The sequence below is a fragment of the Musa acuminata genome, chromosome BXJ3-8 (assembly GCF_036884655.1).
Source record: "Musa acuminata AAA Group cultivar baxijiao chromosome BXJ3-8, Cavendish_Baxijiao_AAA, whole genome shotgun sequence".
Lineage (NCBI taxonomy): Eukaryota > Viridiplantae > Streptophyta > Magnoliopsida > Zingiberales > Musaceae > Musa > Musa acuminata.
The window spans coordinates 40,002,873-40,030,496 of NC_088356.1; the positions used below are offsets into that span (position 1 = coordinate 40,002,873).

At 40.9% G+C, this 27,624-nt stretch overlaps 2 protein-coding genes across 2 annotated transcripts in view; both read right to left on the bottom strand.

Moving 5' to 3' along the window:
• Nucleotides 1–19,296, bottom strand: part of LOC103994631 (gamma-glutamyl peptidase 5) — a 29,973-nt gene extending 10,677 nt beyond the window's left edge. The window contains exon 1 of the mRNA XM_009415022.3: nucleotides 18,844–19,296. Within this exon, the coding sequence (XP_009413297.2) occupies nucleotides 18,844–19,185 (342 nt within the window). The 5' untranslated portion in view covers nucleotides 19,186–19,296. The remainder of the gene's footprint in view (nucleotides 1–18,843) is intronic.
• Nucleotides 19,297–23,490: 4,194 nt separating this feature from the next.
• LOC103994746 (probable glycosyltransferase At5g03795) lies at nucleotides 23,491–26,187 on the bottom strand. The gene is made up of 4 exons (XM_009415174.3): nucleotides 25,891–26,187; nucleotides 24,806–25,026; nucleotides 24,376–24,724; nucleotides 23,491–24,274 (listed from the first exon to the last, which is right to left on the bottom strand). The coding sequence occupies exons 1-4, from the start codon at nucleotides 26,185–26,187 to the stop codon at nucleotides 23,597–23,599; spliced, it is 1,545 nt and encodes a 514-aa protein (XP_009413449.2). The 3' UTR covers nucleotides 23,491–23,596.
• Between the last annotated feature and the right edge of the window lie 1,437 nt (nucleotides 26,188–27,624).

Consider the following 27,624-nt stretch of genomic DNA (forward strand, 5'->3'; position numbering starts at 1 on the left):
AGAGAAACTCACAGGTCTAGGAATGGTCCTAGAGGATAACTTGTGTGTGGACATTGTGCTTCAGTCCCTACCAGATTCCTTTTCACAGTTCATAATGAATTTTAATATGAACAAGCTTGAGGTGACTCTCCCAGAGCTCCTCAATATGTTGAGGGAGGCAGAGAGTACTATTAAGAAAGAGAAGCCAGTTCTCTACACTGGTGAGACCAGAAAGAAAAGGAAAGCAAAAAGGTCCCTTAAGAAGGGAAAAGGCAAGGGCAAACAAGGTAAAGCAAAGGTTGCTAAGAAAGACCCAACAAAGGACAAAGGCCAGTGCTTCCACTGTGGTAAAGATGGGCATTGGAAGAGAAACTGCAAAGAGTACCTTGCAGAAAGGGTGAAACAAAAGCTTGATGAAGCTTCAGGTACATTCATGATCAGTCTCCATTTGTCAGACTCTTATGATAACACATGGGTACTGGATACCGGTAGTGCTTATCATATATGTAATTCGTTGTAGGTTCTGGCAAGGCCTAGGAGACTAGAGAGAGGCGAGATGGACCTCAAGATGGGTAATGGAGCAAAAGTTGCTGTATTAGTTGTTGGCGAGGTCGCCCTACATCTGCCTAGTGGAGCTTTTATTGCATTAGATGCATGTTATTTTGTTCCTTCTATTATCAAAAACATTATCTCCATTTCATGTTTAACAGTTAGTGGATATAAATTTGTTTTTGAGAACAATGGTTGTTCGATATTATTAGATGATAAGATCATCACGAAAGGAACATTGCATAATGGTTTATTTATGTTAGACACTACTCCACATATCATGAATGTAAATGTGTCTAAGAGGAAACGAGATGAAGTGAACAGTGCATACCTGTGGCATTGTAGGCTAGGTCACATCCATGAAAGAAGGATTCAAAAGTTACTAAATGATGGATATTTAGATCCATTCGACTACGTGTCATATGCAACTTGTGAACCTTGCATTCGTGGAAAATTGACCAACTCTCCATTTAGTGGAATTGGAGAGAGAGCCATTGAGTTATTAGAACTCATACATAGTGATGTATGTGGACCCACGTCAACTCATGCCATTGGAGGTTACTCCTACTTCATTACATTTACTGATGATTTCTCAAGGTATGGATATGTGTACTTAATGAAGTACAAGTCCGAGGCCTTTGAGAAATTCAGAGAGTATAAGAATGAGGTGGAGAACCAGATTGGAAAGAGTATCAAAACTCTTCGATCAGATCGAGGAGGTGAGTACTTAAGTACAGAGTTTACTCAGTTCCTCAAGGACCATGAGATATTATCCCAATGGACACCTCCTTACACACCTCAGCTCAATGGTGTCTCTGAAAGGAGAAATCGTACTTTATTAGATATGGTACGATCCATGATGAGTTTCGCTGACCTACCCATCTCATTCTGGGGATATGCCCTAGAAACCGCAGCTTACCTTCTGAACAGAGTTCCAACTAAGTCGGTAGTGTCTACACCATATGAGATATGGAAAGGGAAGAAGCCTGATCTTAAGGTTGTTAAGATTTGGGGCTGCCCAGCCCACGTTAAAAGACACAACCCCGATAAGTTAGAATCAAGGACAGAGCGATGCATATTTGTGGGATACCCCAAGGAAACTTGTGGGTATTATTTCTATCATCTCGAGGACAAAAAGGTCTTTGTAGCTAAGAGAGCAGTGTTCCTTGAGAAGGAACACATTCTTGGCAGAGACAGTGGGAGAATGATAGAGTTGAGCAAAGTTAGAGAACCAAGCTCAAGCACCACTCTACAGCCCGAGTCTGTTCAGGTACCTAATACACAAGTTTCAACTTTACGCAGGTCTGATAGAGTATCTCATCCTCCTGAGAGATATGTGGGACATATTAGAGGAGAGGATGCTGAGGATATTGATCCTCAGACCTACGAGGAGGCTATTATGAGTATAGACTCTGGGAAGTGGCAAGAAGCCATGAATTCTGAGATGGATTCTATGTACTCCAATAAGGTTTGGAACCTAGTTGATGCGCCCGAAGGTATTGTACCCATCGGTTGCAAGTGGATCTTTAAGAAAAAGATCGGAGTAGATGGAAAGGTAGAGACCTATAAAGCAAGGCTAATGGCTAAAGGGTATCGTCAAAGGCAAGGTGTTGACTACGACGAAACCTTCTCACCCGTAGCAATGCTAAAATCTATCAGAATTCTATTGGCTATTGCAACACACTATGATTATGAGATCTGGCAGATGGATGTGAAAACCGCATTCCTCAATGGGAACCTCGAGGAGGAGGTGTATATGATGCAACCTGAGGGATTCGTGTCCAAGAACTGCCCAGATAAGGTGTGTAGGTTGCTTAAATCCATTTATGGACTAAAGCAAGCTTCCCGAAGTTGGAACATAAGATTTGATGAGTCAATCAGATCTTATGACTTCGTTAAGAACGAAGATGAGCCTTGTGTATACAGGAAGATAAGTGGGAGCACTAACACCTTTCTGATGTTATATGTGGATGACATCCTCATCATTGAGAATGACATAGGAATGCTATCCACAGTAAAGGCTTGGTTATCTAGACACTTCTCCATGAAGGACTTAGGGGAAGCATCTTATATCTTGGGGATTAGAATCTATAGAGATAGATCCAAGAGGATGCTTGGCTTGTCCCAGTCCGAGTACATAGAAACCATTGTCAAAATGTTTGGCATTGAAAATTCCAAGAAAGGGCGAACATGGATATGATACCTTATGCCTCAGCAATAGGGTCTATCATGTATGTCATGCTATGTACTAGGCCTGATATAGCGCATGCTCTGAGTGTCACGAGCAGGTATCAAGCGGATCCAGGCTTGGAGCACTGGAAAGCAGTAAAGTGAATCCTTAAGTACTTGAGAAGGACTAAGGATCTTTTACTAGTAAATGGAGGTAATAGCCTTAAGGTTGAAGGCTACACTGACTCAAGTTTTCAGTCTGATGTCGATGATAGCAAGTCGAATTCAGGGTATGTGTACACCTTGAATGGAGGAGCAGTGTGCTGGAAGAGTTCCAAGCAAGATACCACTGCTGACTCGACCACAGAGGCGGAGTACATTGCTGCATTAGATGTAGCAAAGGAGGGAGTCTGGATGAAGAAGTTCATCACAGATTTGGGAGTCGTGCCGAGTAATGAGGAGCCGACTTCCTTATATTGCGACAACTATGGGGCGATTACTCAAATAAGGGAACCCGGGTCTCATCAGAAGTGTTCTGAGGAGGTTCCAACTTATCAGAGAGATCGTAACCCGGGAGATGTAGTAGTGGAAAGAGTTCCATCCGAAGATAACATTGCAGATCCACTAACAAAGCCGTTGTCTCAGATTGTCTATGAGCGTCATAGGAGTCTGATGGGGATCAGACACATAGGTGATTGGCTTTAGGTCAAGTGGGAGATTGCTAGTCATAGGTGCCCAGCAAGCCAATCACGTGAGTGATGGCACGTGTGACTTGATACATAATCTTTTTGCTTATTATATTTTGGCGTATATCACTTTATAACAATTGCATATGTGCATATATATATTGTGATGTCCTTGGATTTGTGCAATGGGAATCGGATCGTGATGAGATCACGATAATGAGATCGATTCACCTTTAAACACATATCCTAAATAATCCCGGTCATAGGTTATTCGAGAAGGACATCGTGATAACCGGATAGACTGGTGTGCTGTATACCCGTCCATATGATGGATGCAGCTGGTCTCATAGCTGCTCGTGTAGGGACACTAGGGATACAGTACAGGTGCTCATTGGAGAATGAGTTCACTGATTGATCCGCTTACGGAATGCTGGATGGTTGATGATGTTGAATCTCGGATTTTGATGATATAATCAATTGGTGGGTTAATTGATCTAATCCATATTATTGAGTTAAGTGTGCAGGATTAACTACGATAACCAGAAAACATAAAGCAAGGATACCGGAGTCGAGCTCGATGGACGTTTAAGAGACCGAAGAATCATCGGAGATGCTGCCGGAACCATCCGAGAAGAAATCGGGAACGTGTTGGAAGTTCGCCGAAGAAATCGTCGGAGGCTCGCGGAGATCACCGAGAAGGCTCGGCTACTCGTTAAAGTCATCACAAAGATTGGGAGCTTGCAGGGAGTCCGTCGGAAGAAGTTCGTCGGAAAGCTCGCCGGAACAAGACTCGACGTTCGCGGTTGAAAATTTGCTTAGGATGTGTTTTGGTTATGTAGTCCACTTGTAATTAGGATTAGGATTAAGAGATAATCCTATATCCTGGTTAGGGGCCAACTGGGCCCAAAGTCAGAGTTGGTTTAGGCTAAAAATTAAGCTAAACCAGCGAACTAGAGAGCCAAGATTGAAGCCCAACTAGTGGCTGAAAACACTGTAGTTGGGCTGAAAACACTGTAGGCGGTGGCACCGCCTAGCTGGGCGGTGGCACCGCCCAGCACCCGAGTGCTGGGCGGTGACACCTCCTGGCTGGGCGGTGGCACCGCCCAGCACCCGAGCGCTGGGCGGTGGCACCGCCTGGTTGGGCGGTGGCACCTCCAGCACCGGAAACCCTAAGAAAATTCAAATTTTGGAGCCCAAAATTTGAATCCTCTTGAGGCCTATAAATACCCCTCTAATCTCAGCTGAGGTTACAACTTTTGAGAAGCATTTTGATTGAGAGAAAAGTCTTAGAAAGTCTTAGCAAGTCTTGTTTTCAATTTGCTAGAGAGTTCTCCTCCTCCTTTCTTATTGAAAATTTGTAAGAGGTTGAGCTGCTTGTAAAAGGTTGTAAGAGGGGTGTTTACCCTTCCATTTCAAGAGACTTGCTAGTGGAAGGTGGGAGCCTCATCGAAGAGGGGCCTCGCAAGTGGAGTAGGTCATTTGACCGAACCACTCTAAAAATCGGCGTAATCCCTGGTTTGCTTTTTATTATTGTCATTTACATTACTGCAAATCTTCTTACTGCTTTAGTTCCTCATTACTCTTACTGCACAATCTTGCAAATACGATTTCTTAAGCATTTCCTTCTTACTGTCAAGCATTTCCCCATTACGATTTCGTATTGTACGAAAGATTTGATTAAAATCGAAGTTTTAATCCGCTGCACTAATTCACCCCCCCCCTCTTAGTGCCGCTCCGATCCTAACAAGTGGTATCAGAGCGAGGGTATCTCTCATATTTGGTTTAATACCCAAGAGAGATGGCTTACTCCGGCATGCAAGAGGGCCATTCTATTGCACGACCACCTTTGTTTAATGGGTCGGATTACACATATTGGAAGACTCGCATGAGAATCTTCCTCATTTCTATGGACTTTGAGCTTTGGTCTATTGTCGAGAATGGATTTCAAAAATCTTCTCTTCCGATGAGTGAATGGGATGAATCGGAGAAGAAGGTTTTTGCTTTAAATGCAAAGGCTATGAATGCCTTGTTTTGTGCACTAGACAAAAACGAATTTAATCGTGTTTCAATGTGTGATTCGGCTTTTGATATTTGGAGAACTCTTGAGGTCACTCATGAAGGCACTAGCCGAGTGAAAGAGTCCAAAATCAACATCCTTGTGCACTCTTACGAACTTTTCCGAATGAAACCAAGTGAGTCCATCGGAGACATGTACACCCGGTTTACGGATGTCATCAATGGACTCAAAGCTCTTGGTAAAGATTTTACTAACTTTGAACTAGTAACTAAAATCTTAAGATCCCTCCCTAAAAGTTGGGATCCAAAAGTTACGGCCATTCAAGAGGCCAAAGATCTTAAAGCATTCCCTCTTGAAGAACTCATTGGGTCTCTAATGACCTACGAAATGACATGTCAAGCTCATGACGAGCTCGAGAACCCCCTTCCAAAGAACAGGAAGGATATGGCACTCAAATCACAAGAAGACCACTTGAAAGGAACATCAAGTGATGAGGACAGTGACAATGACATTGCACTTTTGACTCAAAAATTTAAAAAATATTTAAGAAAGAACAGATTTAAAAATAATACAAAAAATAAATTTGAACAAAAGAAGGACCAAGTGATTTGCTATGAATGCAAAAAACCGGGACACTATAAGAACGATTGTCCTCAAGCCAAAAAGAGAACATCAAAGAAGAAGGCATTCAAGGCAACATGGGATGATTCAAGCGCATCCGAAGAAGAGGAGTCCAACACCGAGCAAGTTGCTCATTACGCGCTAATGGCGTTAGGAGAAGAGGTATGTGATTTATTTAATGAAGAGTTATCTTTTGAAGAACTATCTATCGCTTTTCATGAATTATTTGATGAATGTAGAACTGTTAGCAAGAAGTTAAGTATCTTAAAGAAAGAGCATGCTTTGCTACAAGATAAGTTTGATAGTCTTCAAACTCCTCCATGCTCTAAGTGTGAGCACTTAGAAGCAATAAAAAATGAAAATTTGCTTCTTAAGGAAACCTTAAACAAGTTTAAGGTTGGTAGCAAAGGATTAGATATGATCCTTGCACACAAGGGTCACATCGCAAATAGAAATGGAATTGGATTTGTAAAAGGATTACATCAAAATCCTACCACTTTCATAAAAGGACCTACATTACATGTTTCCTCTTATATGAAATGCAACTTTTGTTGCAAATCCGGACATATTGCCTACAAATGCCCATTTAGGAAAATTAGTTCACAAAAATTAATATGGGTTCCTAAAGAAACTATAAAGAATTCAATCATAAATAACAAAGTTAGTGGGTCAATTTTTGAGGCACCCAAAATCAAATGGGTACCTAAAAATCATCCTCTTTTGTAGACAAACCCACAAGCTAGGAGCAAGAGATGGTATCTCGATAGTGGATGCTCAAGACATATGACTGGAGATCCATCTCATTTCTCTATGCTCACTAGCAAAGAAGAAGGGTACGTTACCTTCGGAGACAACAACAAGGGCAAAATCATTGGCAAGGGAACTATTGGTAACAAATTTAATTTTTCCATTGATGATGTCTTACTAGTTGATGGATTGAAACATAATCTCTTGAGTATTAGTCAACTATGCGATAAAGGTTACATCGTTAGATTTGAATCAAATATGTGCATTATTGAAAAACCAAATCATAACATGACTATGATTGCTTTAAAACAAAATAATGTCTATACCATCAATCTTGATGAACTAAGTAATGAAATGTGCTTCTCCGTCGTAAATGATGATGCTTGGCTTTGGCATAGGAGATTAGGCCATGCAAGCATGAAAACAATATCTAAGATCTCATCTCAAGAATTAGTACGAGGAATTCCAAATATAAAGTTTATTAAGGACAAAGTATGCGATGCATGTCAACTAGGCAAACAAATAAAAACAAGCTTCAAACCAAAAAATCAAATTAGCACTACTAGACCATTACAATTGATCCATTTGGACCTATTTGGACCAATTGATACAACAAGTCTAGGTGGAAGCAAATATGTTTTTGTGATTGTGGATGACTACTCTAGATACACTTGGACCTATTTCTTAGCTCACAAAAGTGATTGCTTCAAGTGTTTCTCTAAATTTTGTAAACTCACTCAAAACGAAAAAGGCTTCATGATTTCATCAATTCGGAGTGATCACGGTGGTGAATTCCAAAACCGTGACTTTCAAAATTTTTGCGAAAGTAATGGGTACAATCACAACTTCTCAACTCCAAGAAATCCTCAACAAAATGGAGTAGTTGAAAGGAAAAATAGAAACCTACAAGAAATGGCAAGAACTATGTTGAATGAACATAGTTTACCTAAGTACTTTTGGGCCGAAGCCGTAAATACGGCTTGCTACATCATGAATAGAGTCCTAATAAGACCATCCTTATCCAAAACTCCCTATGAATTATGGAATAACAAAAAACCAAACATCTCCTATTTTAAAGTTTTTGGTTGTAAATGCTTTATTTTAAATGAAAGGGATGCTTTAGGAAAATTTGATGCTAAATCCGATGAAGGCATCTTTCTTGGTTACTCTTCCGTTTCTAAAGCTTTTCGGGTTTTTAATAAAAGAACTTTAGTAATTGAAGAATCTATTCATGTAGTTTTTAATGAAATTTCTGATTTAAAGAAAAATGATTTTGATGATGATCTTGGTTTTGATAATTTGAATTTAAATGAACCCTCTCCTCAAAATAGCCATTTGAATGCATCTTCTTCCGAAATTTCTTTACCAAAAGAATGGAAGTATGTAGATGCTCATCCAAAAGAGCAAATTATAGGAGATACATCAAAAGGGGTTCAAACTCGTTCTTCTTTCAAAAATTTCTGTGCTAACGCCGCTTTCCTTTCTCAAATTGAACCTAAATGCATTGACGAAGCCTTAAAAGATGATTTTTGGATCATTGCAATGCAAGAAGAATTGAACCAATTTGAGAGGAATGAGGTATGGAAGCTTGTTCCTAGACCAAGTGACCACTTAGTCATAGGTACTAAGTGGGTCTTTAGAAACAAGCAAGACGAAAATGGTATCGTGGTTAGAAACAAGGCTAGATTAGTGGCCAAAGGTTTCAACCAAGAAGAAGGTATCGATTACGAAGAAACCTTCGCTCCCGTGGCTCGATTAGAAGCCATAAGGATGCTCCTTGCCTATGCTAGTAGTAATAATTTTAAACTATTTCAAATGGATGTTAAAAGTGCTTTCTTGAATGGTTTTATTTCCGAAGAAGTATTTGTCGAACAACCTCCCGGATTTGAAAATTCTCTTCTTCCTAATCATGTATTCAAATTGACTAAAGCTCTCTATGGCTTAAAACAAGCTCCTAGAGCTTGGTATGAAAGGCTTAGTTCCTTTCTTATTTTAAATAATTTTACCAAAGGCAAGGTTGATACTACATTATTTATTAAACATTTTGAAAATAATTTTCTTATTGTGCAAATTTATGTTGACGATATTGTGTTTGGCTCTTCGGATGAATCACTATGTGAATCATTTGCCAAATGTATGAGTCTTGAATTTGAAATGAGTTTAATGGGTGAATTAACTTTCTTTTTGGGATTACAAATCAAACAACTTAGTGATGGTATATTTCTTAACCAATCCAAATATACATTAGAATTGTTAAAACGATTTAACATGGATAATTCAAAAGCAATAAACACCCCTATGAGTACTGCGACTAAGTTAGATATGGATGAAAATGGTGAAAGTTTCGATCAAAAAACATATAGGGGAATGATAGGTAGTCTACTCTACCTCACTGCGACTAGACCGGATATTATGTTTAGTGTAGGACTTTGCGCTAGGTTTCAATCTAATCCTAAATTATCTCATCTTAAGTGTGTTAAAAGAATATTTAGGTATCTTAAAGGAACTCCAAATTTAGGATTGTGGTATCCAAAATCTGAAAATTTTGATCTAATAGCTTATGCAGATGCCGATTTTGGCGGATGCAGGATAGATAGAAAAAGTACATCCGGAACATGCCAATTTTTAGGACATGCACTTGTTTCTTGGACTTCCAAGAAACAAAATTCAGTTGCACTATCTACGGCGGAAGCCGAATACATTGCTGCAAGTGCATGTTGTGCACAAGTAATTTGGATGAAAAATACATTAGAAGACTATGGAATTCACCTTGAAAATATTCCCATAAAATGCGATAATACTAGTGCCATATGCCTTACTAAAAATCCAATTCAGCATTCTAGAACTAAGCACATTGACGTTAGGCATCATTTCATACGCGATCATGTCCTTAACAATAATGTTGTTCTAGAATTCATTGACACAAAGCATCAATTAGCAGATATATTCACAAAAGCCTTGAATGAAGACCAATTTGAATTCATTAGAAGGGAATTAGGTATGTTAAATTGTCCCTAAACAATAAACTTGTTTGATTGGATTTTCCGTAAAGTTTTTCATCTTCTTTCCATATCTCATTCTCCTTCAAATTCCATATGACATGTTGTGAAATCTCGAAATCGACTTTGATGACTTGATTATGAATTTCAAGTTAGCAATTTGATTTAAATAAGTTTTATCTAAATCATAATCTTGATCTTGCAAAATTGGAATCACAAATAATATCTTTTGGCATTCATGAATTGATACTTACAAATATGAAAGTATTGGCATTCATGACTTGAATTTGATTGAAACATTGTATGCTTAAATTCATCATTCTCCTATGTTTCAAAAATTCTTTAAATGCCTTATGTGATGATTAAAAAGTAATGTTGAGATTTTCATGAATTTGACGATTTGAATGAGTTTGTATTCGAATTATGATCTTGACTTCGTGAAATTACTACTTGAATTTTTTATCCCAATCTCTCTCTTATACATCTACAATTTCTATTATTCATAGAAAGAAGAGATTAGATAATATGAATGCATGCTGGATTTTCCTCTAAAATGAATTCTGCGTAAATATTTTTGCATACTTAATTTTCAATGATAAAATCGTTGTATGACAAAATATGTGCTTCAAGTCTCATTTTCCTTTTTGTTGATGACAAAGGGGGAGAAAAGTGATGACTTATATCATTCTTAATAGCATGACAAAATATGAATTGCAAAATCCTTGAGAAAAGTGATCGATCGATGATTATCTTATATGCCTTGCAAAATCCTTGAAAATATCATAAGATTGATTGATCATATTGAATGCATGTCTAAAATGTATAATCATGCAATTCAAGTTGAAAATCTTTATCTCTTGTCATAGTAAAATTTGTCTCTTATCTTTCGACTTGAAAAAGATTTTCATCAAAGTTTCGCATTTACATTATGCTTAATGAGAATAACGATAAGTTCTACGGTTAGAACTTATCGGGTTATGCTTGAATCCAATGGGATGGAATTCAAGTGTTTTTTTATCTTATCATAATATGGCATATAGATAGGGGGAGTTATGTTTAACTCCGTCATCAATTGATTGTCATCATCAAAAAGGGGGAGATTGTTGAATCTCGGATTTTGATGATATAATCAATTGGTGGGTTAATTGATCTAATCCATATTATTGAGTTAAGTGTGCAGGATTAACTACGATAACCAGAAAACATAAAGCAAGGATACCGGAGTCGAGCTCGATGGACGTTTAAGAGACCGAAGAATCATCGGAGATGCTGCCGGAACCATCCGAGAAGAAATCGGGAACGTGTTGGAAGTTCGCCGAAGAAATCGTCGGAGGCTCGCGGAGATCACCGAGAAGGCTCGGCTACTCGTTAAAGTCATCACAAAGATTGGGAGCTTGCAGGGAGTCCGTCGGAAGAAGTTCGTCGGAAAGCTCGCCGGAACAAGACTCGACGTTCGCGGTTGAAAATTTGCTTAGGATGTGTTTTGGTTATGTAGTCCACTTGTAATTAGGATTAGGATTAAGAGATAATCCTATATCCTGGTTAGGGGCCAACTGGGCCCAAAGTCAGAGTTGGTTTAGGCTAAAAATTAAGCTAAACCAACGAACTAGAGAGCCAAGATTGAAGCCCAACTAGTGGCTGAAAACACTGTAGTTGGGCTGAAAACACTGTAGGCGGTGGCACCGCCTAGCTGGGCGGTGACACCTCCTGGCTGGGCGGTGGCACCGCCCAGCACCCGAGCGCTGGGCGGTGGCACCGCCTGGTTGGGCGGTGGCACCTCCAGCACCGGAAACCCTAAGAAAATTCAAATTTTGGAGCCCAAAATTTGAATCCTCTTGAGGCCTATAAATACCCCTCTAATCTCAGCTGAGGTTACAACTTTTGAGAAGCATTTTGATTGAGAGAAAAGTCTTAGAAAGTCTTAGCAAGTCTTGTTTTCAATTTGCTAGAGAGTTCTCCTCCTCCTTTCTTATTGAAAATTTGTAAGAGGTTGAGCTGCTTGTAAAAGGTTGTAAGAGGGGTGTTTACCCTTCCATTTCAAGAGACTTGCTAGTGGAAGGTGGGAGCCTCATCGAAGAGGGGCCTCGCAAGTGGAGTAGGTCATTTGACCGAACCACTCTAAAAATCGGCGTAATCCCTGGTTTGCTTTTTATTATTGTCATTTACATTACTGCAAATCTTCTTACTGCTTTAGTTCCTCATTACTCTTACTGCACAATCTTGCAAATACGATTTCTTAAGCATTTCCTTCTTACTGTCAAGCATTTCCCCATTACGATTTCGTATTGTACGAAAGATTTGATTAAAATCGAAGTTTTAATCCGCTGCACTAATTCACCCCCCCCCTCTTAGTGCCGCTCCGATCCTAACAAGTGGTATCAGAGCGAGGGTATCTCTCATATTTGGTTTAATACCCAAGAGAGATGGCTTACTCCGGCATGCAAGAGGGCCATTCTATTGCACGACCACCTTTGTTTAATGGGTCGGATTACACATATTGGAAGACTCGCATGAGAATCTTCCTCATTTCTATGGACTTTGAGCTTTGGTCTATTGTCGAGAATGGATTTCAAAAATCTTCTCTTCCGATGAGTGAATGGGATGAATCGGAGAAGAAGGTTTTTGCTTTAAATGCAAAGGCTATGAATGCCTTGTTTTGTGCACTAGACAAAAACGAATTTAATCGTGTTTCAATGTGTGATTCGGCTTTTGATATTTGGAGAACTCTTGAGGTCACTCATGAAGGCACTAGCCGAGTGAAAGAGTCCAAAATCAACATCCTTGTGCACTCTTACGAACTTTTCCGAATGAAACCAAGTGAGTCCATCGGAGACATGTACACCCGGTTTACGGATGTCATCAATGGACTATAAATTCTAAGATAGATTTTATGTACTCCAACAAGGTTTGGAACCTAGTTGATGAACCCAAGGGTATTATATACCCATTGGTCGCAAATGGATCTTCAAGAAGAAGATCGGAGTAAATGGAAATGTAGAGACCTATAAAGCAAGGCTAATGACTAAGGGGTATTGTCAAAGGCAATATATTGACTATAACGAAACCTTCTCACCCATAACGATGCTAAAAATCCATCCGAATTATATTGGCTATTGCAGTACACTATTATTATGAGATCTGGTAGATGGATGTGAAAATCGCGTTCTTCAACGGCAACTTCGATGAGGTGTATATGATACAACCTAAGGGATTCGTGTCTAAGGATAGTCCAGATAAGGTGTGCAGGTTGCTTAGATTCATATATGGACTGAAACAAGCTTCCCGAAGTTAAGTGGGAGCACTATCATCTTCTTGATGTTATATGTGGGAGTACTATCACCTTCTTAGCGATATATGTAGATGACATCCTAATCATTGAGAATGATATATGAATGCTCTCTATAGTAAAGGCTTGGGTATCTAGACGCTTCTCCACGAATGACTTAGGGGAAGCATCCTACATATTGGAGATTCGGATCTATAGAGATATATCAAAGAGGATGCTTGGTTTATCCCACTCTAGGTACATAGACACCATTGTCAAAAAGTTTGGTATGAAAAATTTCAAGAGATGTCTCATACCGATGAGATATGATATATATCTTTCTAGGAGTATGTTCTTAAAGACTCTTAAAGAAATGTTAGACATGGATAGGACACCCTATACCTCAATGATAGAGTATATCATGTATGCTATGCTATATATCAGACCTGATATAGTGCATACTCTAAGTGTCACGAGCAGATATCAAGCGGATCCAGGCTTGAAGCATTGGAAAGCAATAAAATTTTTCCTTAAGTACTTGAGAAGGACTAAGGATCTTTTACTGATATATGAAGGAAGTAGCCTCAGGGTTGAGAGCTACAAGGACTCGAGCTTCCAGTTTAATGTTGATGATAGCAAGTCTAATTTAGGGTATGTGTTCACCCTGAATGAGAGAGCAATATACTGGAAGAGTTCCAAGCAAGATACTACTACTAACTCGACCATAGAGGTAGAGTACATTGCTGTGATAGAGGCAACAAAAGAGGGAGTCTGGATGAAAAAGTTTATTATAGATCTAGGAGTCGTGCCGGGTAACGAGGAGCTGATTCCCTTGTATTACGACAACTACAGGGCAATTATTCAAATGAGGGAACCCAGGTCTCATCAAAAGTGTTTTGATAAGGTTACAACTTATTAGAGAGATCGTGACCCAGATTTACTAACAAAGTTGTTGTCTCATATTATCTTTAAGTATCATAGGGGTTTAATAGGGATCAGACACACGGGTGATTGACTTTAGGTCAAGTGGGAGATTGCTAGTCATAGGTGCCCTATAAGTCAATCATGTGAATAATTACATATGTGACATAACATGCACTCTTTTTTTTAATTATTATTATGATATTTTCTTATTCTATATTGTTTGATACATAAATATATTATGATGTCTATGAATCTATGTAATGAGAATCGGATCATGATAAGATCATGATAATGAGACTGATTCACCTCTAAACACAAACCATAAATAATCCTAGTCATATGTTAAGATGAATATCGAGATAACCGAACAGACTAGTGTGTTGTATACCCATCCATATAATGGAGATAACTGGTCTCATAGTTGCTCATGTGGAGACACTAGGGCTACAATATAGGTGCTCATTGGCGAATGAGTTTACTGATTGCTTCGCTCACGGAATGCTTGATGGTTGATGATACTTCATTGTCAGTTTGTCATCTCAGTGGTGTACCTGGTCCTTAGACTTGAGACACCAAGGATGTTCTGTATGAGTATTGTCTGAGTACTCTACTCTTTAATATCAAACTTATATGCTTGGAAGTTCTAGATCTAGCACAACCAGTCATTGAGAGTGGCAGTCAACCTTACGATAGCTATTGAGTATCGATAGAGGATCATTTGCTCTCGATATCATGATAGGAATATCCTTATGTATCCTTGCTTAGATAAATCTTTGGTAAAGGTCATTCGGATTGAGACAGAAAGAGTTCTCTGGGAGAATCTGATTAGAACGAGACTCAAGGGAAAACTGAGGATATTAGATACCCGGTATACAACCTTTGGGATATTAGATGGATAAATGACTATATGTACATAATAACTGAGGATAGATAGGTCCAAAGGATTGGATTCCCTTGTATCGTCTAGGGACTACGACGTAGTGGCCTAATACACTAGTAGTCGATGAGTCGAGTAAATTATTATGGAGATAATAATTCACTGAACTAAAAGTTCTGATAAATATGACTCATAACCAGCTCGATATTGGGCCTAGAGAGTCACACATATGATAGGTGTTCTGATGAGTAAATGTTCAGATATAAGATATCTGTCGGAGCTCCTATTTTATTGGATATCCATTAAGTCCCTGAATTATTGGATCTTATAATAGATGAGATCCAATAAGAGCTAATAAAAGATTATTAGATAAATACTCACTAATCTAAGATGCTTGGGTAATTGGATAAAGATCTAATACCCAATATGGTAGGATTCATTAGGGTTAAGTTGACAGTAGACCTCTATAAATAGAAAGAAACCAAAGAGTCATAGGCTAAGTCTTCTTGGCTGTCATCTCCTATTCTCCTCTCCCCTTCTCCTCCTCAACCAATAGGTATGGAGATTTGAATAGCAATTCGAGGAGCATATTCACATCCCCTACCATGTGGATCACCGCTAAAGATGAGGACACTTGACCTCCTTTATCCTCTCTCACAGATCTGTAAGAATTCAAAGATATACAATCTCCCTATGTAATATAACTATCTCATATGTGGTTTTTAGTTTCATGGGTTTTTGCATACCAATTTTCGTATGACAACGAACACCTTTTTGGAAAATTTGAGATTTTTGTTTTCTGTTTTTCTGTTACTTATGTGATGTCGCCCTTAGATTTTCCTACATTAGAGCTCCTAAGGACGAGTCTGACACCTCCCCCTTCGATAGTCACCGACTCATCAATGAAGAGCATTCAAGCAGGGTGGGTGGTCTCATCATTCGAGCATGATAATGTAAGCTCTAAGATAAAGTCCGCTAGGGCTTATGCCTTTATTGTTACCCTCAATACATAAAGGAGGTTGAACTCACCAAGCTCAACTGATCATTTCAATCGCTTGCCTAACACTTTGAGTCAGGCCATTTGACCCCAAAACATCTTATTAACCATCTTCTAATATGTGGCACCTACATTTTTTAGTCCGAAGGATATGACTTGGTAAAAGATGTATGCTCATAGTCCTTCGGATCTATGTATACTTGGTTGTATCTTGAGAAGGTATCTATGAATATCAGTAGCTCACATGTCCGAAGATGACATCTATTAGTTGATCAATCTAGGGAAGAGAGTAGCTATCCTTCAGGCTTTGTTTAGTTTCATGTAATCAATGTATATCTGCTAGCTTACATTAGTTTTTCTAATAAACATAATATTAGCTAGGCATTGGGGGTATTGCACTTCAAAGATAAATCAGACACCTAACTATTTGTCTACTTCAGTGCCAATGGCTTGTTGGTAGTCGAGCGCAAATATGTATGGCATCTACTTGATCGGTTGAGCTCCGAGGAGGATGTTGAGACAGTGTTGCACCACATTGTGGTTGATCCCTATAATGTCCCTCGTCAATCAAGTGAAGACCTCAACATTTGCTTGGAGGAAGTTGATGACCTCCACTTGATTGGGCTCTCTAAGAGTGCCAACCCAACTGACATAGTGTAATCCAACCTGACTCGATCCAATGGCACCTCGAGGAGTGGCTTGATCAACTCTGGGTGGGTGGTCAGCTTTGCCCTCCCTTGAGGGTCCGTCAGTGACGGTTTGTTGCATAACTTCTTTGGTAGGGATACCATTATCAAATAGCACTACTGAGACTCTCAGATTCCTCCATAGCTTGATGACCCCCAACCTTATGGGGAACTTTATGGATATGGTAAGTTGACACCACCACTCGTAGCATGTTTCGAACGATGATCGTGTTATATATTGAGAGAATGGTGACTACCATAAACTTGGTCAACACCATCTTAGAGTGGGGCTTCATGCTAAAAGTTACATACAGGCTGATAGTGTCGAGGGGAGAGATGATGTCACTAATGAATTCATGAGGGACGAGGATATAGGGATTAAGTCATTAGTAGCGAGGCCCAACTTTTGAAAGTTATCAAAATAGAGAATGACAGTCGAACTACCTATGTTAACAGCATTGTTATTGTAGAGGAGAGCTTCAAGACATGTCAGTGGCACTATCATTATAGAGGAGCATCTCGGGTTGTACTGATCATGCTATTGTTATATAGGAGCATCTCAAGCCATTTTGGCTGCATTGTGGGGTCAGGAGCGGAGCACCCTCACTAGAGCAGTTGTTAAGTCGGTAGGCTAACGCTCTTGTAACATGGGCCCTCCTTTTAGGGCCAAAATAATAGAAAGAATATCTAAGCATAAAAAATAAGCTTGAGATATCTTTTTCAAGTTAAGCATGAAAATTATACCAAAGATACCTCTCTCAAGCTAATCACGAAAAATACGCAAGATGCTTCTCTTGGGAAAATGATACAAGACCCAGATGATGTGATGATTATCCAAATCGAGTAGAAGCAATGGCCCAAGAGGAAATATTCTGCTCATATATGAAATATTCTCTTAAGTCCAACCTACTAAAGAACCACCAATTTATTGTTATCGAGGTCCATTACTATTCACCCGTGACTTCACTTTCCACCTCGATTCTAATTTGAGCGTTGGAATGACCTAATCGGGTATATAGTCTTTTTGTAGATCGATCGTAAGACAAGCAGTTGAGCCACCTCCTCAATTTACTAAACTCATGCACACACGACATAGGATCACAACCATTAGGATTAACTCCAATATCACTCGTGTAGGAGTTAATCCTAATTAATATTCCTCTGCTTTTTTCCGTACTGTATATATTTTTTATAATCTTCTTTATTTCTTTCAATAAAATATGAGTGTATAGCAACTCCTAATTTCCTAAAAGAAATTATAATGGCAGAAAAGATGGCTTTCAACATTGTCTCTCTCTCTCTCTCTCTCTCTCAATCACTAATCATTTGTTATTATATGAAAGGAAGCACCTAGAAGCTGGGATGAGGTGACAAGTTACACTGTCCTGCCCCCAAACTTTGTCTACTACCTAAGGTTTATCTCTCTCTCTCTCTCTCTCTCTCTCTATATATATATATATATATTATCAATGGGAAAGGATAATGTACCTACCTTCCCATGGCCCCATACCACACCAAATATTCTTGGATAGCTACTTGGCATGCTTGATCCAGCAATGCACTGCTTTGAGCATTATCGCCATTCATTTTGTCGGATTTATATCCACATTCCACATGATATATATCTGATCTAAAATTTGCTCAATTGATCCTAAGAGCAAGCAAGTCACATCTCATCACCATTCACTGCCACAGGTCATGCAAGTAGCAGTAGCAGCAGCAAGAAAAGACTCGAGTTCCAAGCTGCAGAAGATCTCCAGCAGTCTTGTTGGGTAAACCGAACAGATTTCTTCCAGCAGTCAAGTTCCTCTGTTCCTAATCCTAATGGCAGGCCATGGTTTTTGACCAGTGCACGTGTTGGACACAGCTCAGTTGAATCTGGTCTGACCGAACAGTGGTCTTTCCATGGAGAAAAGAAGAGTCCATGTCAATAGATAGACCATGAACTTTCAAACATGCCTTTTGGTCCATGGACTGTCATAGGAAGATTGATCGATCCATTTACCTAATTAATGATCCACCTATGCTTGATGACAATTAGATTTGCTGCGGCTCACAAGATCTGGAAAGCCAATAGATCTGCCCTGTATCTGTAGCAGATCTAGTCTCTGCCGACAGGGATTTCTTAGCATTTGTCATCAGAACTGGGTTGTACATCAGTATTGCTTTTAGGTGCTTTATATGTTCTTGGATCCATTGATTTGGTTGTGTGGACTAGCATTCAATTCACTACTCACTAGTTGAACCCCTTTTGTTTTAGTTCAGATTAAGACATTGTAATGTGTTGGAATTCTGAGAAGAATAGGAAGGGGAGAGGAACAGTGGACCTGGTGGCCAAAGCAGACGCCGAGAACCTTCTTCTTCTTGGCGTCCAATGCCTTGAGGAAGGAGACGAGGTCCTTGATCCACTGGTCGTCGCCGTGGGCGTCGTTGCAGCTGCCGGTGATGACGAACCCGTCATAGCCATCGATGTCGGCCATGCATGGCAGCTCGCCGTGCGCCGCCCGGTACAAGTCCCACGCCTCGCCCTCCTCTCCCAGCAGGCCCACGAACACCTTGAAGTACCCTCCATAGGTCTTCTTCACGTACTCGGAGTCGTCGGCGCAGAGCAGCACCGCGAACTTCGGCCTCCCCTTCTTCTCCACCTCCCCTCCATCTTCTCCTCCCATCTCTCGACCTCGGCGTGCCGCAAGGGGAGCAGGAGCTCTCTTGCTTCCGGTAACACAAGGAAGAAGAAAGCTCCCTTTGGGATGGCGGAGGGCAGGAGAAAGGCTGGGCTTTATAGAGGTGAAAAAGGTAGGGATCAACACATGGTTTGACAGGAGGAGCCAAAGCTTTGACTGTTCTTTAATGGTGGGCTTCTTAGCTGTCGTCTTGGTTTTGCACCAAGCACGATACCGTCGATGGTGACAGGTACCTGATAAAACCAAGCCTTTCAAATTAATCTCTTTTACTTGTAAGAATCGGATACTATTTTGATTAGAAACGTCTTCAGAGCTTAGACTGGATCACTTCTTTGTATTATTTTGCTTGGTTTCCATAAGCATTCATTAGGTCATGTCTTGGCTTGTAAAGGAGAGAAGACATGGTGACGGGAGGGCACACTTACGAGGTCTGTGCTGGGGTTGGACACGGTAAGAACAAGACTTGCACGAAGAATTCAATTGTTAGGGCAGTGAACTGATTAGACTCGGAAAGAACAAAGAAAGCAGGAGTAGTCGGTGGAGCTTAAACAGGGGGAAAGAATCGACACATGCACTTACTACAAGAGTTACTACAAAGAAGGTAGGAAGAGTTGTCAGTCAAGCTCAGAAAGCCGAGAAACGGAACATGATTCAATACCTTCATCATGTTTGCTAAACAGAAGGAAGGACGAGTTGGTAATCTAGGCCACAGAGAGAGAGAGAGAGAGAGAGAGAAATGTTTCCCTACAAAGAAGGTTGGAAGAGTTGTCAATCAAGCTCAGAAAGGAACGTGATTCAACACCTGCATCATGTTTGATAAACAGAAGGAAGGACACGTTGGTAATCTAGCCCCCAGAGAGAGAGAGAGAGAGAGAGAGAGAGAGAGAGAGAGGGAGAGAGAGAATCTGCATCATGTTTTATTCACGAGAAAATGAGAAGCAAACTCTTTCCGACCAAACTCCACTGCATTGTCCCCTAAAGATGAGATGGAGATCTGACTTCTTAATTAGTTTGAGCAAGAAGAGATGTCCAATATGCATTGTCCACAATTCCTGGTAGTGGACAATGCATTCCCAGCTCACTGATATCACAAGGTTGCATGCCCACATATTTCTTAGATTCACCAGCATTTGTGCTGCCACCTCATGTTGTTGCAGACCAGAATCTAAGTGCTCACCAATGACATCCCACCTCACATTTCAAGTTGGTACTCCACAGAGTCACTGTGGAGGCAGTGCACAGGTACATGCTCTGTTCTTCTGTGACAGAAAAGAAGAACAGAGTTGAAAGGCTCCACAGGTGATCACAGTAACCTTGCATAATTGGGTGAGCAATAGACAACTCGCAATGTGATCGAAGAAGATCACAGCATTTAGATTTCAGGATGTCGACATTTGGGTGATTGCCTAAACACAAGAAATTGGCCAATGGGGTGTATGACTGTGAAGAGAGAACTGCACCAATGCAAATGTCTCATGCTGCATGTGGAAGATGGCATCACAGCTGTGCTGTCAGCAAAAGCAGCTTACAGTAGCAATGTCTTGTTTGGACCAAAAGGAGGTGCTTTTGAGCTGACTTTTAGATTAATGACAGTGCTAGAAGCTTCATATGATTAATGAATGCAAATCTTCAAATAACCATGAATGATTCACATCACAGGGACAGTAATCACTGTCAAATTGGATTTTTCTTTCTTCTTTTCTCTTTCTGATAGTTACATTGCATTACGATATGTTCTATAGAACAGTCTTTTCTGAAGCAAATCACAGCAACCTTGCACAAATGATCCAGGAATCCAGTTACTCTTTGCAGCTAGAATTGAACTTTTACTTGGATATTACCCAATATTACTTTTGGTTGTGGTAGCATCTCTTGTACAAATCATCAATATCAATCTTTACAGAGATTTTTTGTTCCCTTATTTCTGAATTAACCAAGGAACATTGCAGAAGGTATTCTTCTAAGCATGTTCATTTATGCACTCATCTACAAATTTTCCTGGTAGTGCATTGCACAACTTCTTCATTGCCAGAGAGTTTGATCTTATAATCTCACTATTTCTGAAGTTTTTGATCAAGGAGAGGAACTCTTGAGGTAGCAAAGATGGAAGAAACATGTGGCTGCAAAATCCAGAAAGCAGACATGATCAGAAAGCTCTTTCTATCTTGTTGATGTGTCTTGAGCTGACAACTCCTCTAGAACTAATATATAGTTAGCTTACAAATGTCTGAAAACTCAAATGTGGTTTTGTACAGTAGTGTTCTTTGTCAAAGTGCTGTCATAGTCATCAAGCCTTGTCAAAGTCCAATCAATCAGCACATAGATCACAGAAATTTTGGACTTCTCCCTGAACCACTCAAAAGTTCACTTCAAGTTGACATTGCCTATTCTGAATGTGCCATTCTAGTCATCACAAACTGCTAAAGATTTCCAGTCACTTGAGACAGCTCAAGCAGACAGCACACACACATCATTTTAGTTTGTTTATTTGAGACCACCTAATCAGATGACACACTCAACACTTCCAGCACTCACATTAAACAATTTGGTGCCGCAAGCTGTCAAAGACAGGCTTCGTAAGCTTCGAAAGTGTGCTGTGACCAGAAATGGTGTGCATGTCCATCAAGATCACATTGTTGCTAGGGTTGAATAAACTAGATTTCCACAGGATCAAGTCCCCATAACAAGAACATGACTTCAAGCAAAATGAAGCATCCAGCAATGAGCCAGGAAAGGAAATGACAATGAAAACTTATTACAGATCAAGGTCATGTTCTCAATATCTGTAATTTTCCTCTGCAAGTTAAACAGCAGTAGATCTAAGCTTCCAAGTCTCTCTGTTAAATTGACATGTCCGACCAATTCTGGGTCCTTTTGGAAAGAAGGAGCTTACTCTGAACTTGTGAGAAGACCATAACAAAACTCAAATGTGTCAGCTCTATAAAGCTTATGTTAATCAGGAACAAAACTCAAACTTGTCAGCTTTGTAAAGTATATCACTCACTCACTTTGTTCCTTCCATCACCTCCTAAACGACGAATGAGAAAGGAAAGAACAGACACATCCTCTGTAAATCTGATTTGGTCCGAAGCTTAAACAAAGCAGTTTGAGTCTGAGTGTCAACCGATTGAGCTAAACCATGTGTCAACCTGCCACTGAGTTATTTTCTACTAATTAATTTTACTTCAGAAGTTCTAAATTGATCTTGACAACAGATCTGCTGTTTGATGAGATTCAAGTTGTAGATGATATAGAGAAACCTATCCAGCCTGCGGCGCCACAACCGATCTATATGAAGTTCTTAAATGATGATCCCTGATCCGAAGAGTGACAAATCAAGATCAGAAATTTTTTGGCATTGTGTCAGAGCCAAATCTGATGGACATCCATGAGACACTTGTACTTGAAGAATCTTGATTTGAGAAGGCATGCCTAATGCAAATCGTACTTCATTAAACTATTCTTGTTTTGCTCAAAATTTGTCAGCTCAAGAAATTAACTATCAAGTGGTCTAATGTCTACTCATAGATCATAATTCCCAATGAAATGTAACTTGACCTCCCTAATTCACCTTCAGAACAGATGCTGCAAACCTTTCACTTTCCAGTGGGATCTGGTGTGGGCTGCATCTGACCTGAACTGGACCATGCTGGGATTGAGTTTGGTGTGATCCAGCCTTTCTGATTGCAAGGATCACACCAGGTAAGGAAGCAGCTTGGGAAACAATGGATAAGGAGAATTGTTGGACATCATTTAGCAGAGAAAGCTGATCTTTTGGCATTAAAAATTTGTAATGTGTACAAGCTAAACAAAAATCACACCTTTGCGTCGAACAGAGTAGCAGAAAAGAGTTGAACACATTAGAATCCGAGACAATCAAGAGACTCAGTTGCTCGTGAATTTAATGCTTAGTTCACCCTTTCATCCGCAGGAGGAATATTAATCCAGAAAAAGCGGTGCTCTTAGAAACAACATCAGGTTCATCTATTTCGTCGCCTACCTCGAGGAGATGAAGAATTGAGGATGTAGACGGCAGAAATTCGCATGAAACATAAGAATCAGAACTTTATATTTATTGATTTAATGGAGAATTCAGAGGACAACATCGAAGCAGAAGTACTTTCTTCCACAAAATCTTGAAGACCAGCAAACACAGAGCTATCTTACGGATTGATCACCACAACCATGTGGATTTCATAATTTTAATGGTTAGAAACTGTCATCATTTCTGGTGCAGAGCAGCCGATTTCAGGTTGCATCAACAACAACCAGAGATGGACAAACCCAAAGAAAAAGAATCAGACTTCTGTAAGTGAGTGATATTCACGGATACTGTAATTAAAATGGCTGTATGGTAACAATCGATCAAAGCAGCAGGAGGAGGAGGGCTCCGGGATCAATCAGAGACCTGGGGACGATGCATGCGGATGTTGAGCCTTCGAAGCCATATGGAGTGAAGGATCATATGGAACACGTCAAACCTCCTGGGAGGGCTGTTCACCACGAAATGCCTCTGCACCATCGCCCCTCTCCTCTGCAACCTGATGTACTGCGTCGGAGAGATGCCCATCAGGATCTTCTTGATGTTTGGGATGTCCTCCACCGAGATCTGCACCGAGAAGGCCTTCCAGTCGAGAACATCACTGAACGGCAGCACGTAGTGGTCGTTGATGGTGACCGGCACACAGCCGAGGTAGATGGCCTCCACGATTCTCGGGCTCGCCACCTCGTACCCGCTCGGGCACAAGCAGTACTTGCTCTTCCTCATCTTGTCGTAGTAGGACACTCCCTTGGGGAGGTACTCGTGGACTTGGACATCGGGGTCTTTGTCCTTCCACGCCTCCAGAAGCAGCGGCCGGACAGGGCCATGATCTCCACCGGCGAAGAACGCGAGGATGGGGCGGTGCGAGGCGGATGGCCCTCCCATCATGTCGGCCATGACGTCGGTCTTGATGTTGATCTCTGGCAGCGATACGTCCTTGGAAGGATCGAAGCCTTCGGACGTGTTTGCATTGCACAAGACTCGAATGGAGTTGCCGTAAAGATTAGGCACGGCTTTGGAGGAATGAGGCCCCTGCAGAACCACTGTTCGATCAGTCAAACTACGTCTCCTTCTCGATTACAGCGACGACATCAGAGCGATCGACAACATGAATTGAAACCCACAAGACTAACCCAATCATGGCAGGAAAGCATGAAATGATCTGCACCCAGGCTCCTGTTCCAGTATGGATATCTTTCGGCAACGACATCGATGTAATCAGCAATGGTCTTTTTGATCGGGGAGATATCGAAGGACTCGGGCTTGTATATGAATTTAACCATCTTGGCGACGCTGAACGGCAGAAAGAAGACATGAGCAAGATCAGGGTTCCTAGTCCGATACCGGGAGTCCATTTCCATGCTGTTGATGAACCTTCCCTCCGAAGAGTATATGCTCCTGCAGGGGCCATCATGGAAGAGTGGCGGCTCACCTTCTTCATACACATACACCTTGAACAGCTTCTCCATTTCCAAATAACTCCTGCATGCATGTTTTCTTCACATCAAACCAACCGTTGAAGCTTCTACTATACGTACATGTTGCAGATCATTACCATTATACCTGTGAAAAGCATAAGCATTCCTGTATAATGGCCCTTGCGGAACATAATCTTTGTCGGGTAATGCCGTTCTATTACCGGCGTTCCGAAATGCTTTCTTGATAGCTGCTCGAGCTCTGCCCAGGCCGAGTTCAAGTCTCTGTAATTTCGTGTATCTTTTTCCCCGCCCTCTTGGCAATGGTATCGCATCCTCGGTGGTGTTGTGTTCGAAGAGTAATACTGCCTGTGAAACAACACAGTGAATTTAACGAAGAGATTTCAAAGGGGCAGAATTTAATGTTCAAACTGATAGACAATACGAAAATATACATTTTGAGTATGTGCCCAATTGGCTTCAAAATTCATCCGATGCCCTACAAAAATAAAATGATGCTTGCAAACTAGGCATTTAATTCTCCTCAACATGCTTTGTCTTCCTTTTGACCCCAATGCAAGAATCAAGATGCAATTCCCCGAAAGAACCAGGCAATATGATGACAACCGAACTGATTGGTTGCAACATTGCTGTCCTGTCGATCATTTCCTGGGACTTGAGGACCAGTTTGTCTGTGGCAGCACATGTTCGAGTCTAATTATAGTCTTATACTCTGCTCCAAGACGAAAGCTCTCTGGGATGGCCATGACTGTAGTCTCTGTCTACCGAAAACCATGCATGAGAAGAAGGCTGACGGCCGAACTTGATGGGTTGAGTTGACTCCGGTCAGATAGTTCTCCCCAGTCCTCACCATGACGATTAATGAAATTTAAAGCATGTCATGGAGGAAAAATTTCAACTTTGATTCTGGAAACAATCTCTCTTAATACATACGAATCATTAATCGTCTGCTTTCCAAGTATATGTCAGAATGAAACGAAACTGGTGCAAGAACAACAAGAATAGAAGTGCAGAAGGCTACACATAAACTACGACATGTATGGAGGTAGTAAACAGTACTTAGAAACAAGAAAAATCCCAAGTTTGGAAACTGTTTCCTTACCATATTATCAATTGACGAAACCAAATCAGAATCATATGACCTCCATTAAATATTTTTTTTGCAGTAAAATCAGAAACTGGTGCAAGAACAGAAGAAAGAAGAGGACTTACAGGCCCCTGCACCGGGCTCGGAGCCGCCACGGGAGGAACAGATACATCAGAAGCATGACCGGAGCGATCGAAGGAAACCTGTGCTCCGAAACCTCTCTGAGACTCCAAATCCTTTTCTTTGTGTGCATCACCGCCACCATGAAGAGGAAGGGAAAAGGAGAAGGAAGAGAACCAGGGGGTGGGGCCGTTGGAATCAACAGAGAGGAGCAGCAAGGACACCAAGACCAAAGGAACGAACACGCACGGCAACACAAACCTTGTCCCGTAACCACGGAAGCATGGAGGAGATGAATCCATGGCGATTACGGTGCATCGCACGCAACCTTGGGTTTCCGAACCTTGATCCGCATGTGTATATATATACATATATGGAAGGTCATTAACTGCATCATTAAGGGAGCGGGGGTGGCGCTGACGGTAACGCTGTTGCCATACAAGGGTTTGAAGGAGGAGAATTGTTAGGGATGAGTGCCCGGGTATGGAAACTGAGCCAAGTGGCTCGGTCTGTGCCGCGGTGAGTCGCGGCGAGTCCGACACGAGGCGGCCGAGTTCTCCGCGAGTCCGAAGCCTCCTTTTTCCCCGTTCGGTCGACTTTTGACGTACCCGCTCCCCCGCATGCATCTTTTCGTCGTCGATCACTTATGCTTTACCCACCCGGACACCATACCCGTCCCGTGATTGGATGCGCAGTGGCCCGCTGCTGCGTCCAACCCGATAGATGACGATCTCTCTACGTGCGTGCGTTTTTAACCATTACGGTAGATGAAGAGGCGTCATCTTGGATGTCTATCTACGGCTTGATTGGAGTCCACTCCCACAGACTTAATAGATGCAATTGAATTTTGTCTTCTATCTCTACGCAGGAATTCTTCCGCTATTGATTGGGAATTCTGACTTCACCTAAGGCTATTGATGAATCAGTCCAATCATCTTGTTCTTTTTCCAAAAACAAAAGAACTTATGAAGAAAAACATTCATAATATTTTTATTTATTAGGTCATTTCTCATGTCATCATAGTGCATGCATATAATGTCATTGTTTATGTTGCCAACTATAATATGACGTCCATGCATAGTCATCACCGAACGGGACGTATGGACTACCACAAAAGATGAGGGGTTAGTAAACCTTCAACCTAAACGGGCTCAGATCCGACACGATCGACCTTGTTCCGATGACACCCATAAGTGATGTTGCTCAGGTGCTGTTGATCGGGGAGTTAACATGGCTCAATTCTGTCCTGAAAGCATGAACTTATCCTAGAAACTCAAGCGAATGAGAAGTACGGTTAAAAGAAGTTCGGAGCCACCTCGTAGTGTGCCTTGAACTTGTCAAGTAATGCTTCGCATCACCCCAAGTTACTCCCTAGATGCAAGAGTTCTACACAATTGGTCAGTGTAGAGAGATCTCTGGAGTTGATTCTTTCGACGCTTAAGTTAGTAAAAATAAAAAAGATTTGAAAGGACTCATAAGAGTTTTTTTTAATGAATTTTCTTTTCTCCCCCCCCCCCCCCCCCCCCCTCCCAACTGCTTTTGGGATTCGATTTTTATACTTATTTTATTGATAAAGGGTAATTGGCTACTCGTCCACTCCCCCCCCCCCACCTCACCCAGTTTCTTGTACCGTCATATATTTATTTATGTCGATAGTTAGTGATATATCTTCTTGTTGGCAACATCAATAAATGATATACAAGGGCACACAATCAGTCACGATGAAGGCACGTCCAAAA